This window comes from Cavia porcellus, unplaced genomic scaffold, assembly GCF_034190915.1.
Source record: "Cavia porcellus strain 051 isolate PalLab524CR breed Dunkin Hartley unplaced genomic scaffold, mCavPor4.1 scaffold_19, whole genome shotgun sequence".
NCBI lineage: Eukaryota > Metazoa > Chordata > Mammalia > Rodentia > Caviidae > Cavia > Cavia porcellus.
In genome coordinates, this window is record NW_026947502.1 from 45,829,407 (window position 1) to 45,846,840 (window position 17,434).

Sequence of the window (17,434 nt, forward strand, 5' to 3'; positions counted from 1 at the left end):
TTAAGGCTTACCCCTGGATCCCAACGGAGAGGGGCGCGGGGCCCCCTCCCCCCGACCGCCCTCCAACCTGTCTCCAACTCCGGCTCCCGCTCCTGCCTTTCGGGCAGGAGCGAGGGGCGGGGTGCGGAGGGCAACGCAGCCCGCGCTGGGCACCGCCGGGCCACCGGGCATGGCCGTGCGCAGCGGGGCAGGCTGCTTCAACCGGACCTGGCGCAGGGTGTCGGGGTTCCAGGACGCCTGGCCCCGGCGCTCCAGCAGCCTCCTGTGCCTGCCCGCCTTCTCCGCCGAGCCCGGGCCCGCGCCACCACTGGCTCGCCGGCCGCCTCGCGGTGATGGGGGCCCCGGCGGAGGGGCCCCTCCACCGCCCGCCCGTCCTCTGCTTCCCGATTGCTGCTTCTTCTGTTGCCGCGGCTTTCAACTTGGAGGCGGCGGCCGTGGAGGCGGCCGCGGGGCGCTGCAGTGGGACGCGCGTGGCTGCCAGCCTGCGGGACACGCTCCCCGCGCCAGCGCCTTGCTGGCGGCCATGAAAAAGCAGAACGTGAGGACTCTGTCCCTTATCGCCTGCACCTTTACCTACCTGCTGGTGGGCGCTGCGGTGTTCGACGCCCTCGAGTCGGACCACGAGATGCGCGAAGAGGAGAAACTCAAGGCGGAAGAGATCCGGATCAGGGGCAAGTATAACATCAGCACGGAGGACTACAGGCAACTGGAGCTGGTGATCCTGCAGTCGGAACCGCACCGCGCCGGCGTCCAGTGGAAATTCGCTGGCTCCTTCTACTTTGCGATCACGGTCATCACCACCATAGGTAAGGGCTGGGTGCGCCGCAGGCGGGCGCCCGGGAGAGGTACCCCGAGGTAGCTAAGTGCGTGCAGCGCAGGGCTGGTTGCAGGGGGCCCCAGGGTAAAAGGAGCCTCCCCTGAGGGTCCTCCCGCAAGGCCCACTGTCTTTGGGGAGTTCACATCTCTCTGGCGTCTCAGAACCCCAAGGCTAGGGACCCCACCCACCCGTGCAATCTGCCCCTCCGGTGTCTAGGCCTGCGAATGAGCCTAAATCCCTGAGGGTGGAGGCGCCACTTTTGCGAAGACAGAGGATCGCTAAGAATAATTTCACAGTAGGCACACACTCACCCACCACCCCAGCAGGAGCTGCGCTGCGCCATGTGGGTTCAAGCCTTACACTTACTACCTCTCAGGGAGTTGGAGAGGGCTGGCCTGACACCTAAAGGGGTCCAGATGGACCCAGGTGGTAGGAGGCTGCTCCTGGTGGTGGTGGTGGGAGAGGCACTGACACTTGCCAGTCTTTGGGCTCTCTTCTGAGCTCAGACTTAGGCTCTCTTTCCCCCTGGCTCCCTTTCTTTGAGTTCTGGAGCTTGCATATGTGAGGCCCTTGGGAGCAGAATTTTCTCTCCAGGTGTTGGGGATGGGGTGGCAGCAGGTGAGCTGCTGTGGGATAGATGTGGGTGACCACTTCGTGTTTCTTTAGGGAAGACCACTGAGCATATTGTGCAGAAAACAGAAAGTTTAGCCCTCTCTGGGGAGAGGGTACACCTTGGGATTTATCACCTGTAGATCCCATGCCCAGTGCACTGTCCACAGAGCAAGGTCTCTGCGGGTTCCTAGGGCTGTACCCTATGAGGCAGAGGGTTGGGAGGCCTCACAGACATCAGTTTTGAGGCCTGTGGGAATTTATGAAGATCCCTTGATCCCAATGGATGTGGTGTTTGCCCTGCTGGCAGGATGCTGGGTGGTGTCTCTGTAGTTTCCCAGCATTACCTACGCCTCCCTAGGGCCTTCTCTCTGAACCTGTTAGAGCCAGTATATTGGCTTAGGGGTGATCTCCTTCCTACACCCCTGCAGTCATTTCTGCCTCTGTGACCCAAGCACAGATCTCCTTCCTCCTGCCCTTCTCTCTGGCCCCTTGTCTACTTTCCTAGCCTTTTCCCTCTAATTTTTCCTTGATATTTTCTTTGTCTGGAAAGCTCTGCATGCTGAAAAAACAGAATTCTCAGTGCCATATGCAACAGGAAGCACCAGCACAGGACGGCCTGTTTCTCCTTGGTTGAAAAGACTTTTTAGAGAGTCATCTTGTTTTAAATGTTTAATTCATTGGAGCATGTTTTCATGCTCAAGGAAGGAAACTGTTCTTCTGTCATCTATATTACCAGCTTTGGTCCTGCTGGCCCCACATTCCCTGCCCAGCACCCAAACGTGAAAGAGTCCTTCCCTCTGCTGTGTCCAGCATTGGAGAAGGCCAGGTGGTCACTGACATCATTTTTTTAAACTATAGCTGTGGCATGAAAATGTGCAAGTCATTGATTCTAAGGGACAGGAGTCTATTTTCTGGACAGCTAGCAAGCAAGAAATGTGCCTGTGAATATGACCCTCAAGGAACTGGAGAAAATCCTCATTCCTTTAAAGGTGGCTTTTGTGATCTAGACCAGATACAGGTGAAATTGGCTAGCATGCTGGCTCCCAATAGTAAAACCTGCACATAAAACATTTGACTGGTCCCAAGGGGAGAGCTGTCACACTGAGGAGAGGGCTGGAGTAAAAAGCAAACCAAGAAATGTTCCAGTTTTCTTTAAAAAATAAATCATGGAGACAGATTAAGTGGTTACAGAGGTGTGTTTCTATTATCGATTCTGATCAACAGTTTGGGACATATGCTTCTGGTGGCTCCAAGGCCTGAGAAAACACATCACAGGAAGCGAGGTTAAGTGAGAGTGTGATGTTAGCCCTGGGGTGGTGGGCTCACGTCAACGCGGAACCAGGGACAGTGAGAGATACACCGATTTTTCTCACTTCTTTTATTGAGTTTTCAACTGATTTTCTGAACAGAAATGTTGGAATGTACTCACATGCACACACAGACACACAGACACACACACACACACACACACACACACACACACACACACACACACGCACACACACATTGTAACATAGCTCCCCGCCCGTGGAAAGATACTGTACTTGGAATCTCAGGTCTGGCTTCCAATCTGAATCCTGCCACATTGTAAGACCAGAGCAATGTCATTTTCTTAATCCCAACCTCAGTTTCCCCACCTGTAGATGAGGTACTGTGTAACACTCTCCTGCAGGCAGAGCATGGCACTTAGCAGGCGTGCAGTCATTGAAGTTGGCCATTGGCTGTTTGAACTCCATGCCGTCTGGTCTGAGAAGCTGTTTAGCAGAAGAGCTCACACGTACAGAAAACAAAGCAGCTTTCCAGTTAATTCTGTTTGTTTTCTTTTTAAAATATAAATGCAAATTAAACTGTTCTTAGGCCTAGAACAAAACCCAGCCCCAAGGCGCATCCTCCGAGGAATAGTCTCCTACTGGAGTCAGGATAATCTTCATGGACGTTCTTATTTTCAGTCTAACCTTGAACAATGTCTGGAGTGTATGTCAATTTCATGCCCATCTCAGGCTGCAGCATGAACCCCAGCACTGGGTGTCTGCTAATGAACACATCTTCTCAGATGCAGTTATTAGCTCCCTGTGCAATGGATTTTTAAAAACATATAGTTACTTCATGAAATATTTTGGAGGAATCTTACATTGAATCTTGCCTTAGCTCCCTGGGGTGCCCTGGGTACAGTGACCATCATAATAACCAGTGCAGTCAGCTCTGCAAAGGGTGGATGCAGTTACATCCTTTGTCCAGTTCTGGTTTCTGTGCTGCCCCGGTGGCGTCCATGCCACTTGTAGCTCTTGAGAAGGAATTTAATTGTTTAGTTCTCAACTCTCGAAGTCCCACACTCTTATTTGTACCTTCCCTGCTTGTCTGACAGACAGGAGAGGTTATTTGTTCCCTTTCCAAGCCTGTTGATGAGAGTGGTGGAAGTCAGGGGCATTGGACAGAGTATGCAAAGACTGTGGGTGCTCTATCTGGATTTGCCCAGGTTGTGGCTGATGTTTTGGAGCTGTGTAAGGGATTCCTGATGCAAACTTGTCACCTTAAGCCAAAATTGTCACCCATAGTGGGTCTCTCCCATGATATAATAAAGCTGGAATCTCCATGATGCTTCTTTTTTCAATCTAACATCTGTGATCTAAGTTGTTATCACCTTCAGGATCTTTAAAAATGAAGAAACCAGATCTCATCTGCAGAGCCGTGGAGGACGATTCAAAGATCGGTTTGCTGTGTGTGTGGGGAGGGTGGTGGGGGATGTGATGTTTTCCTTTATGGCCACACTTTGGAGGAGAGGGGAGAGCACATCAAGGGCTGGATTTCCCCAGAGCCCCTGAGTCCATCTGAAAACCAGTGATTGCTTCGGGAATTGAAGTGACTGGTCTAAGATGAGGTCCATGGCCGGGAGTGGTACCTACCCTGAGGAAATGAACAAGGGCACCTGCATGTGCTGGACAACAGTGTGGGGCCTTTGCCTTTTCTGGTTCTGAGCAGTGCCATAGGCAGCATTCTCATGGAATGGATGGACATCACTTTCCAGTTTTTCCCTGACACTTTTGGGTGTTGTTTCTGATCTAGGGATCGCGCTCTTCGAAGCATCTATCCCCTCTCACCTGTGCCGCTGTGAGACCTGGGCGTGACAGGAGCAGCAGGAAACCCAAACAGTTGGTGGCAGTCCAGCATGGGTGCAGGGACAGCAAAACCAAGTGACTACTTTAACCTGTCTGGTGCCACTGGACTCAGGATACCCTCCCCCACTAAGCACACTCTTAGATTGGCCCTTTGGATCCTTTTTGTGGGTCCTTGGCCTTCAAGAACCTTCCAACCTTCTTCTCCCCTTCCACTACCTCCTGAGTTGCCCTGGTCATTCTTGTTTCCCTCACTTCCATTGTCATTGATCCCCTCTATGCTGCCCCAGACCTGACCCATCTTTTCTCCCTGCACCTGATTGCAAAATAGGAGTGGGCTAGTGCAGTGGACAGGGTCAGGCTCTGAGGGAGCAGGGACAGTCATACATGCCCCCATCATCCACCAGACTGGCAGGATTCCCTTCCTGCTTTACAGATGAGGAAACTGAAGCAGGCAAGACAGTGTCCACCTGGGGAGAAGGGCTGAACTTCAAAATTCAGAGATACTAGGGAGGACATGGAGACTATGGCTGCTGGCCCACCTGTGGCATGGTCTCTGGGGCTGGGTGGGCCTGTGGAGTGTCTCACCTGTTTTTTTATTTCTCCTATTTCAGTCACCACTTAGGAAGCTCACACATGGGCCCTGGGGAAGGACTCAACATTCAGTGCATCACAGGCATGTCCGGAGGGCGTGGGAGCTCTAGGCTCACAGCCATGTAGAGGGCACACCTCTTCTGTGGTCCCTCCTTTAGCACAGCCTCACAGGGCACCAGGCCTCTAGGAAACCACTGCTTGTACATGTCATGCAGGAGGCAGAGCAGGGGGCAGAAGCGGATTCCTTGTGATTCTGGTGACATAAAAGAGGTACCTCTCTCTAGGTATGTGGAGACACAGCCTAGTGCTCCGAAGCAGAGGTGAAAAGCAGATAAGACCAAGAAGTTCCAGGCTCCCACAGCCTTCTTCTGCTCTATCTTGGCTCACCTGAGGAAGGAAGGCCACTGAGGGTGGCGCAGGAGGTGAACAAGAGTGTGATAGACAGCTGGCCCTCCATGCACCTTTCCCTGCACCCTTCCCTCCTCCAGACCCATATACTCCCTCCCTTCTTCCCGGTCATTCAACCAATGCCATTGTCTCATTCAGTCCTTCGTGGATTTGGCATCCGTCACCTCCCTGTACATATCTCATTCAACGCTGCACCTGTCATCCATCCCCACTTGCTATAGTGTTGCTCAGCCCCTGCCCCGTGCCAGTTTTTCCCACATGCATTTGAGTGTTCATCTCTCATCCAATATGGTACTGCTCGGTCTGCAAATGCCCACCATTTATCCTCATCACTGCATCGGTCATTGCTCCATCTGACACTGAACCACTAATTTCTACACAAACCTGTCATTCGTTCCTCTATTGGCCTTGTGTGGCCAGTTTTCCAGGCACCTGTTAGTCATTTCCCCATCCGATGTTCAACCGACGTCCCTTCATGACCTGACTGCCCCATCCAGCAGACGTGTCACTCATTCCTCCAGAATGTATCATTCCCTCCACTATCTGAAATTGTGTCATGCCTTCATCCATTCGCGTCTGCCATTGTATCACTCAGTCCTCCACACATCTGTCATTCATCCTCGTCTCTGCCGTTGAATCACTCAGTGCTCTGCACGCTGTCACTCATTTCACTCTTCACGAATGGATTGCTGAGTCCTTCACATGCCGTTCACTCCCTCATCTACCATGCACTGTTTAGCCTCCGTCCACCACTGTATTTCTTGGCCCTGTGCACACTTGTCATTCGTTCCCCCCTCTTCCATTGTCTTTTAGTTCTCTACCTATCCTCACTCGTTCTCCAGCTGCCGCTCTGTTGCTTAGTTCTTCCACACATTTCATGCATCCCCATGTACCACTGTGTCACCTGGTCCTCCATGCATCTGTACTCATTCTTCATTCGACATTGCATTCTTGATCCTCCATCCACATGTCAGCCATCTTCCCATTCACCACTATATCCCTGGGTCTTCCGTACACCTGTCATTCTGTACTCAGATTTATCATTTATTTCCCTGTCTACCATTATATCTTTTAGTCATCCATATAGCTGTCATTAAGTTCTGTATATACATTTATATCACTTGGCCTTTCCTAAATCCATCGTTAATACCGTTCCCCACCATTGTATAGCTCGATTCTCCACACACTTGCCACCCCCCCCCATCAGTTACCAAGATTTTCACACACTTCCTTTGTATCACTCACTTTGTGGGCACCTGTTCTTTGTGCTCCCATCTGTTCTGACATCACTCAGTCCTCCATGCGCTTGTCAGTCAAGTTCCCACTCATCAGTGTGTCTTTTGGTCATCCACATAATGGTCGTTAATTTCCCACCTTCCACTGAATCACATGGTCTTCCATGCAGTTCCCAGCCAGTACCCTGTCTGCCATGGTGTCACTCAGTTGTCTACCTGGCTGTTGTTCCCCCCCACACACTCCTGTGTCACGGTTCACCACGTGTCTGTCATTCATCGCCCATTAAACACGGCATCACTTTATGTGATCCTCGTTCTCTTCCTGCTGCGTTGCATCACTACTCCTCCATGAACGTGCCATTCCTCCCCCTTTAAAAGGTCATAACCCTCAACTTTTACCCTTGTCATTCATTCCCCATCTGCCACTGAGTCAGGCAGTTCCTCTTCCCCCAGGTCTCTCTTCCTTTACGTGGCCTTATATCGCTCAGTTCTTCCCATACCGTGCCCTTCCACCAGGCATCACTTAGGTTTTGGTGTGCCTGCCAACCACCCCCTCATCTGCCGCTGTCATTCGTCCCTCTGTGTCGTAACATTTCCTTCACCACACAGCTGCCGTTCATCCCTGCCGTCCTCATTATATCACACAGAGTCCCCCCCACCCGTCTCACTGATTTGGCCCTGAAATGCCACTGTCATCACTCAGTTTTATTCGCTCCACCCAAAATGGTATCACGCAGCTCTCTTTCCCTCTACACTTCACTCCTCTACCCACCGTGGCATCCTCTGTCATCCACACACCCGCCATTCTTTTCCCCACTAACTCAGCCCCCCATGCCCCATCATTTATTCCTTCATCTACACTGTGTCAGTGTTTGTCCACTCACTTCCTATTCAGTCTCCTGTCTTACACAGTGTCGTTGTTCTCCGTGAAGCTCATTAGTTCCCTGATCCACCATTGCTTCCCTTGGTTTTGTCATTTCTTTCCCCATCTACCATTGAATCTATTGATCATCCAGTCACCTGTTTACTCTTTTTGCTCTCAGAACATGCACCACTGAGTCTAGCACACAACTGCCCTCCATTCCCACACCCCCCCTTGTATCATCGTGATCTCTGTGCACTTGCCATGCGTTCCCTGACCCACCGTTGTATCACTCCGTTCTCAGTGTCCTGCAGCTCATTCTTTTGTCCACCATCGCATCACTTAGTTCTTCACATAAGTCATTCACTTCCCCATCTGCCTTACACCAGTCAGTTCCACCTGGGCTTGCCCTTCATTCCTCCATGCAGCGTCACCCAGTCTTCTGTGCACCTGACATTCTCTCCCTCCCCAATCTAGCCTTGTATCATTCATTCCCCTATCTGAAATTATATCCCTTTTTTCTCCATGAAAATGCCATTTATTCCCCCACCCACCATTGTATGACTCAGCTTTCCACGTACCAGTTATTCATCATCTCATTTAACCCTTCTGTCACTCAATTTCCATGCACCTGTCACTCATCGCCCCTTAAACTTTTGTATGTTTCAGTTCTCTGCTATCTGTCATTCCAATGTAACCTGCCCCTGTATCACTCCTTCCTCCCTGAAACCATCATTCATTTCCATATCATTATTATTTCACTTATTCTTCTGTGAACCTGCCATTCATTTCTCCATCTGACCTTAGTACCTGATCATTCAACCCCCTTACATTGTTGTATCACTGGATTGCTCACTCCCATGTTGTTCATTTTCACAGCCACCATAGTATCCCATCTTTCATTTCTCTATCATCCATTTCCACTGTATCCCTTTTCCATCTGCCATTGTATTGCTCAGTTTCCCCCATGCATGTTATAGATTTCCCATTCTAATGCTCTATGTACGTGTTACTCCCTACCCAACATGTCATCCATCCATATGTCACTCGTTCCTCCATTCAGTACTATATCCCTGGGTCCTCCTTGTTCCTACCTTTCCATTTTTCATACACAATTGTCTCACTTGAGTCTCCATGCCCCTGCCATCCATTTCCTGATCTACCATTGTATCTTTTTCATCCATGTGCTTTCCCTCCATTCATTTGTATGACTTGGCCTTCCAGGAGCCCATCACTAATACCGTCCCCCACTGTGTAACTCAATTCTCCACACATCTGTCATTCTGTCTCCCCCCATCATTATCACTCAGTTTTCTTTGCATTTCCCACTCATCCCCCACCTTGTGACTATATCACTCACTTTATGAGTGCCTGTTATTCATTCTCAGACCTCTGTGCACTTGTCATTTATACCCCTGCCCGCCATTGTGGGTTACCATGTGGTATCATGTGGGTTTCCATGCCCTTGCCATTCGGACCCCTGTCTGCCATCGTATCACTCAGTTTTCTACTTAGCTGTCATTTTCTTCCTGCACTCACTGTATCACACAGCTTTTCGTGTCTGTCGATTATTCCCATGTGACACTGTATCACTCCATCTTTTATGCAACCTTCCTTATCTTCCTTATGTTACATTGTATCACTATTCATCCATGAACCTGCCATTTATTCCTTCATTCAGCATTGTATCATTCAGTTCTTTATCCACTTGTCATTCCTTATACCCTGCGCCATGGAATCACGCGTTCCTTCATTTCTTGTCAGTTACTCGTCCATCTGCCTGTGTATTATTCAGCTCTCCATGAAGCTGTCATTCCATTATACCATCCTCAAATGTGTAACTTAGCCCTCCATGGATCTGCTTCCCATGCTCTGCAACCGCCATGGGAACACTTAGATCGCTGAGCACCTGTCATTTATCCCTCTATTATTATTTGTTTTCTTTATTTCTCTATTTCCGTTGACTCACACAGTCCTCCACACCCTTTGTCCTCCACACTCCTGTTGGTCATTCATTCATGTCTCCATGAAATGCCACAGTGTTGCTGGATTTTTCATTCTTGCTGTGACTACCATTGTATTAACCAGTTCTCTGCCTGCCCATCATGTGTTGCTCTGCCACTGCATCTGTTGGTCCTCCACACACCTGCCCTTCCCACCATGTCCGTGGATCATTCTCCCCTCCATGCACACCTCACTCATTCCTCCATCTGCTAGCAGGTCATTGTCTTTCTCCATGCACCTGCTATTCCTTCTCCCTTTAACCACTTGCTACTTGGTTCTCCATGCCCTGGTCCCTACTGGCATTGAATCTTTGATCATTCACTTACCTGCTTTTTTCCTTTGTCTCACAGAGTATCACTAAATCCACTTTGCAACTTCCATCATTCTGCTGCTACCCCTGTGTCACAGTGTGCTTCACGCACCTGTGAGTCATTCCTCTGTTTGCCATTACAACACCCAGTTCCCTGTGCACATTCCTATCATTGTGTCACTGACTTCATTCATTTCTCTTGTCATCAATGTGTCAGTCCACCATGGTACGCTCACTCACTCAGCCATTCTCCCGTTGGCCACCATCTCAGTTCTGTGTGCCTGCCCTCCTTTCTCCCATCCATCCTCACTGCAGTGTTCACACACATCCTTCATTCCCCCACCTGCTGCCGTATCAGTCTTTCCTCCTGGAACCCATCATCCCTTCTCCCATCCGTCTTCCCATCACACAGGCCTCCACACACTCTTCTTTGGTTTCTCCACATCGCTCAGTGTTCCCGTCAGTGTATCACTCCTTCCTCTCTGCACTTGTCTCATTCCGCCGTCTTCCATTTTACTGTTCGTACTTCCATGAGTCTGTCATTCATTCTTCCTTCTGCCAGGCATCACTCGGTTCTCCATGAGCTTGCCCTTCATCCCACCATGTGCTATTTTATCACTCAGTCCTGCATACAACTGATATTCATTTGCCCATCTGGCCTTACATATTCAATTCTCGATGCACCTATCATCCATCCTCCATCTGCCACTGCATCATTTAGTTTTCCGTGCACCAGCCATTCCCTACATTTTGTCCTTGTCTCACTCCATTCTCCATGCACCTGCCCCTCATCTCCCTGAATACCTTTGCATTTCTCCGTTCTCTGTCATTTGAATGACATCTGCCACTGTCTCATTCATTCCTCCCTGAGCCACGTACTCATTATCGTATCTACTCTCATTTCACGCATTCCCTTTCTCTAACTTTGTACCACTTGGCCCCTGCCACACACTTGTTCTTTATTCCTCCATCTTCCATTATATCACTCTTTCTTCCTTGAAGCTTTGATTCACTCCCCCATTTGCCATTAAATCACAGTCCTCCCTGTAACTGTTGTACATTGTAAATCCACTGCTGCATCACCAGCTTACCAAGCACCCGTCACTCATCCCCTCAACCTCCTGTGAGCACAGGTTCTTCTGGGCACCTGTCATTTATTCTACCACCTGCCACCGTGTTGCTCAGTCTTCAGGGCTCCTCCATGCCTTCACCTTCCTGTGTACTCACTCATCCCGTGTGCTCCCTTGTTTGTCTCTTTGCCCTTCAATTCATTTCTCCATTTCTCATTTTCTTACTGAGATGGGTAGATTTGTGCCTCCTCAGGTGCTGGCTGGGCATTCTATGCCTGTATGAAGTATGCAGTATGCAGTGGTGAGCATGCTGTGTCTAGAGATTCACTATGTGTGAGTATCTTGGAGGCCTTGATGTGGGGATCTTCAGGGTGCTCCCATCCCATTACCTTCTTGTCAAATTGCCGCCAACACTAGCCACTTTTGATTTTTGGAAATTTTTATTGAAGTTTATATTCACATGGAAAACACACATTTCATTAGTGTTGCTCAATGCATTCTTATAAAATAAATCGTGCCCATGTATCCTGAACTTAGATCAAGTAACATATTTAAGAGTATTCCAAGACCCAATTTCTTGAATGTGTCCAGTGACAGGGAAGCCATTATGTCACATGTCATGAGGGGTGTGTCTGTGTATGTGTGTGTGTATTCAGGTGGCTGTTGTGGTTATTTCTTGAGCTCGAGTCTGGTGAGTCACCATGTGGAGAGGAAGGGCTTGTGTGTGTATAGGAGTCTTCTCAGAATGCCTATCTCTGTAGTGGTCTTATGAGAAGAAGTCAGCAAATGTTCACTTAGAACCTGGAGTTTGGAGTTCTAGACATGAGAAAGGGCAGTAATCTTAACCAGCAGATGTTGGGTAGATTTGGAAAGGGAGGTCACGGAGTCAGGGTGGATGGGTTGCTGTCCTGGGAGCCTCTGTTCTCAGCCAGAATGCAGGGATTAGTCCCTTGTAATCAGCCTTGCGAGAGGATTAGGGATATAGGAGCAGAGATACTCAAATGCTCCGCCTTTGAAAAGCCATAGAAACTAGGTGGCAAGACCCCAGGTGGGCTGGTCTGGTCCTGGAGAGTGCCAAGGCAAAGCACTGTGGAAGGTCAGAAGCTGGGAAAGGACTTGCCCTCATTCATGGCTAGGTTTAAAGAACACAACACAGTGGTCATGCTTGCAAGGGAATTTTCCCAAAGAACATTTTCTACTTGGTCCTGTTGGGAAAATGTGACTTCCTGTAACCTGCCCTTCAGTCCACTACCATGGTTACCTGTAAAAACCCATGGCTACCATCTTGCCCCTGTTCAGCCTGTTTCCTCAGAGTCAGACAGTCCATAGTCTTGAGGCTCCAGCTCAGCCTTGGCCCTGACTCACCCCTTCTTCCAGCTCCACCTCTGCTCCAGGGCCCTCATCCTTTGTGGCCCTGGACTTGTTTCTCTGCTCCCCTGTGTCTTTCCTCAGTAAACATTTGCATAGGGCGAGGCAGCAGGCCAGGTATGGCTGCTTATGCAGGGGTGGCAGTGCCCCCTGGGCTGTACTGGGCACTAAGGAGGCACTGCCAGATGCTATAGTCTTTGAACAAGAGCTGTAGCTTTTCACAGCAGGTGACAGGGTAGAGACAGAACTTCTCACTCCCTTGGTTTGGATGTGTGATCTCAGTCCCCAGGGCCACTGTGGGTGCCAGGAATCCATCAGGCATCTGGCTGGCAGAGATGCCCACCTGAATAATAGCTTTTGGCTGTCACTAGCTCTTCAAGATGCGCCAGATGCCACCCATACAGGAAGGATACAGGCTTCTGCTTGGGCCTGAGGGTGCATGCTATGTGAATGAGATGCTCAGCTTTTTCCCCTGAATCCTCATCCTGCTCTTATTGCCTTTCCCTGCTTCTTTCCCTGACTCACTGTGGGACATCACTCATGTGGCAGTGCCTGGCTCAGGGACTTAGCCCTGCCATCTCCTCTATTCCACCTCATACAGTGTTCTTACATGATATGCAGGCTGTCCTCACATGTGTCCTCTTGTGCTGTTCAGGAAGTGATGTGGGTGCTTGAACTGCTCTCATGAAAGCCACTTGAGGGACTTTGTCTGTGTCTTTTAACTTGAGATCCTTGTCAGCAGGCACATGCTAGGCTCTAAAGGTGTTTGTTCATTGGCTGCATGGTGAATGCTCAGGAACAAGAGATGCTATACCCGAGGGGCTGGGAATGTAAGTGCAGGAAGCATGAGCAGTGTTGGAGGGTCCTCATGGCCACAGAGATGAGAGGTAGAACAGTGGGCACAACTCTGGCTGAGATGGGGACCTTGAGTGGGGCTGGTGTGGACCAGCTCAGGTGGGTTGACATAAGCCACCCAGATATATGGAGTGAACTAGTTGGGTCAAGAAGCTGAGAGACAGATAGATGTTGGGCTTCCCTATCTCAAGGAGAAACTCTACCTTGAGGCACAGGCAGTGGTACTCCTCACTGGAGCTCTTCAGTGTGGGCATGGAATGCTTGGTAATGGCTCTAGTGTGGCATAGGCCAGCTTGTGAAATTTGCAAACTTGCTCTCACATTTCAAGTGAGCCTGGAAAAGAGTGCTTATAGAGGTGAGGAAAATCCCCTTAATACACCTGTGATATCTTCAGGTTTCCATGTCTACCTGTTGCCTTCCACCAAATGTGCTGCCGTATTTATCATTTTGTCAGAATGAATTATTCTGAGATTGTATTCAGTTGCTTGTATCAGAGAACCAGGGAAACAAAATAGTGAGAGGAGTGAATAGCAGTTCACCTCTCTAAGGAAGCCTGGGACAAACACAGGGGCAGTTCCACCATGCCATCAGAGCACTGCCTCCTCAGCCATCTTTAGTTGCTTTTCACCCTCAGGCTGAAACCTCATGGTTCCAAGATGGCTCTTTCACCTCCAGCATTCTTCCTGCCAGGAAGAAGAGAAAGAACAAAAGTCAGAGGCATATTTCAACCAAGCTTAGCACTTTCCAAAGAACTTTCCTGGACAACCCACTGAATATCTTCTACTTGCATCTCGTTAGCCTGGGATGCACCTTGTGTTCAACTCTAGCTGCAAGGGATCCTGGAAGATGTTGAGTTCTGCTTCCCAAAGTAGCCTAAGGTGTGGCTGGTGAGGAAGGAGTGGAAAAAGGAGGGTAAGTCTCTCTGGCATCTTTGGCAGGATGTGTAGCATTTCAGGACCCCTTTTCCACTTAAGTTTATACCAAATATTACATTTTATTTCCATAGTTTGAAGGAATCTGTATTTTAATGGCTATATGTATCCTTTGAATGAACATACCATCATCTACACGTAACAATTTATTTTAAAAATTTTTAAAATATTTTCCAATTGTTAAATTTTTAATTCAAAGTTTAATTTAAGTTTAATTGCATATGAGATGTATTCTGAGTTATGTATGCAACAGAATGATTTTTCAACATTCCTTACAGACATGTGTGCAGTTTATGTAATACAGAAAGGCATCAATGAGAACTGATAACATGCAGAAAAAAGAGAACCAATTACTAGGAAGTCAGTCATAATAAATCAGTTTTACCCTAATAAATTAATTTTACCATAAAGATATTCACTGCATTCATTGAGAGCCACACAGGTATTTGACAAATTAATCAGAAGATACACAAACTCAAAGATCCTCAGTTTATTCCACAGGCTAGCAAAAACACCCCTTTCTTTGCCAGCTTAAAACTTGTGAATCATGTTTAAATGCTAATAAATCTTAATCATATCAGATACTTGTAAGAATAAAAAACCTGAAACTTACTAAATGGTCTCATTATAGGCACTTCTCTATGGTGACACAACAACTGACATTTACTAAAAATGGCTATTTCCCTACATTACCTAAAATAGGCTGTTTCCTTGTACAGATAACAGTGCAATGTTTTTCTTTTTGCTTGGTAACTGTAGATAATGCTGTGTTGGACATCTTTGTGTCTAGAGTCTCCTAGGTCCTTCCATCCAGCTGTTCTGTTGGTGGAGACTCACACTGGAGCTGGAGATCTCAACTGTGACATTGTGTTGTTCTCTCAAGTGATGGCACAGCAGGATGTGGGTCCTTGAATTTTGCTGCAGCTACAGCAGTCCCCAGGAATGCCAGAAACCTCTGTGATAGTATAGTGTTGCTCCAGAGCATGTCTTTAGCAGACTTCAGTGTGGCACTTGAAAAGTCACACAGGGTGGGAAGACTGGCACTGCAGCTGTGAGAACTCAATAACATAGCTGATCAAGGGGGTTGTGGATACAACTGAAGATACTAGGGATGGTTCTGGGGACGTCAGCCCTCTCTAGGGACAAGCAGTTAGTTATGTGTCACCACCTGGTACTCTGTGTTGAACTGAGCTGCAGGAGTCCTGTTGCCATATTTGGAGGTGGTCTGCAGTCATGTGCTCACTGTCCTTCCTGACTGGTGAAGAGAGGATCCCTGGAGGTGTGATGTACCATAGAGTGTTTGCTCTGTGTATGGCACTTGTCACATGCTCTGGCTCACCGGGAAACCTCCTCTCTAACACAACCTTTTTTCATCAACAGCTTGTGAAATAAAATTACCCATCATGCCCTCAAGGCACAGAGAGGACCAGTGACTTGGGCAAAGTCACACAGTGGGTTTGGGACTTAAGGGCTAGTCTCCTTCCCTCCAGCTGACATGCTTTCTGTGATCCTCACAGGCTTGCCTGGGTTCCCTTCTTGGAATTGTGGCTTGGATACAGGGAGAGTTAGCCTTGGTGATGAGCTCTGATAGTCAAAAGAACTAAGAGTTCCCCTGGTCCTGCTCTACCAGTAGGGCATTCCTGAGCCCTCCAGAGCCAGGGTGCTCAGTACCTCACTAAATTACTGAACCCTACCTCACTAAATAGAGGAAAGGTAGGTGTGGAATCAATATCAAAACAAAGGATGAAGTGTCTCTGGTAGCTTGTCTTGGCTGTGCTGAAGAGAGCTCTCTGAAACAAATGTAATCTCTCATTCTGTTGCTACAAGAGAGTTATCATTCATGGCATGCCCGTGGGGTTCTGGCTTTTATAGACACTATCTGTAGTAATTGTGTCCTCTCAATAATCCTAAGAGATAGCTATTTTCATGTATCCCTGTTTTACAGATAAGGGCAAGGGAGCTCAGAGAGGTTAAGTAACTTGCCCCAGGCCATCTTGCTAACAAGTAGCCGAGAAGAGCTACATCTCCGCAGTCTGAGTTCAGAATAAGTGCTCATAGCTATATTGTTATCCGCTGCTTCTCTCGACTGTTAGTGAGGTCTATATAACAAATCACCCTCAATGGAGGCTTAAAATAGCAATTACTTATTATTGCTCAAAGCCAGTGGCTCCACTGGGGTGAGTGCTCTGGAGCAGACCACTGGGCAGTCCTTTCTCACTGCTGGTATGTGGGTGGGCAGCTCTGTGCCCAGTTGTGTCTTGTTTTCCTCCAGATTGCAGCAAAAAGAACTAAAGAGCAGATAGAGCAAGTGAGGGCTGTCCAAAGAACACATCTGCTTCTTCTTCATGCCATCAGCAGAGCAGGTCACATTACCAAGGTCAAAGCAGAGAGGAGGGAAGCTTGTGTCCCACTGGCACAGTGGAGGTGCAGTGTTTCATCTTGCTACCTGGCAGGGGCTTTTCTGCACTCCGTGCTATGACCTTGCCCACGTCCTGTCATGAACGTCCTGCCGTGACGGATCCTCGGCTCTGCTCCAGCTCTGCCCATTTCACAGCTCTGAGGTGCCGCACGGTGTGCTCTTACCTCTGCGAGATGTGACTGAAAAATACACTGAATGTCTAAATTGTAAAAATTGGAACAGTGAAAAATGCAAAGCCATTAATCCCCCTCAAAATCCTTGCTTCAGACCTGTGTACCTCAGTGTTCATGCCACTTTCTGAAGCAGCTCTGGGTGTTCTTTCTTGAGTGAATTTAGCTACCCTGTGGTGGCTCCCTTGATGTCTTGAGCAATTCAAAACATTTAAATTTCCTGGTCATTTTACTTTGGAAAAAGCCAGAAGGTGCACAGTGCTAGACCCAGTGAATAAGATGGGGGAGGACATGACACAGTGTCTTCTCAGACCTGGCTTTCCATCGAATGGCACTCGGCAACAGCACTGATGTATTTTGTATCACACCTTGTAAAGGTACTCACAGAAGAGGAATTCCAGAACTGCCTTAGAAAGTGGCAAAAGCCAGGAGGGTGGCACATGACTACAATCCCAGCACTTGAGAGACTAGGGCAGGAGGACCACTGAATTACTCTGAGTTTGAGACTAGCCTGGGCTTCAAAGTCAGTTCGAGATCAGTCTCTCTCTCTCTCTCTCTCTCTCTCTCTCTCTCTCTTTTTTACAGGGTTACACAAGCTTTTATTAAACTATAGTCAGTATGTAAATATGTATTATGCATGTGTGTGTACATGTGTATACATATAC

The 17,434-nt window shown here is 48.5% G+C and overlaps 1 protein-coding gene across 1 annotated transcript in view; it reads left to right on the plus strand.

Moving 5' to 3' along the window:
- Positions 1-475: 475 nt before the first annotated feature.
- Positions 476-17,434, plus strand: part of Kcnk9 (potassium two pore domain channel subfamily K member 9) — a gene marked incomplete at its 5' end in the record, with an annotated part of 60,339 nt that continues 43,380 nt past the window's right edge. Inside the window, 1 exon segment of the mRNA NM_001172977.1 lies at positions 476-806. Coding sequence (NP_001166448.1) covers positions 524-806 — 283 coding nt within the window.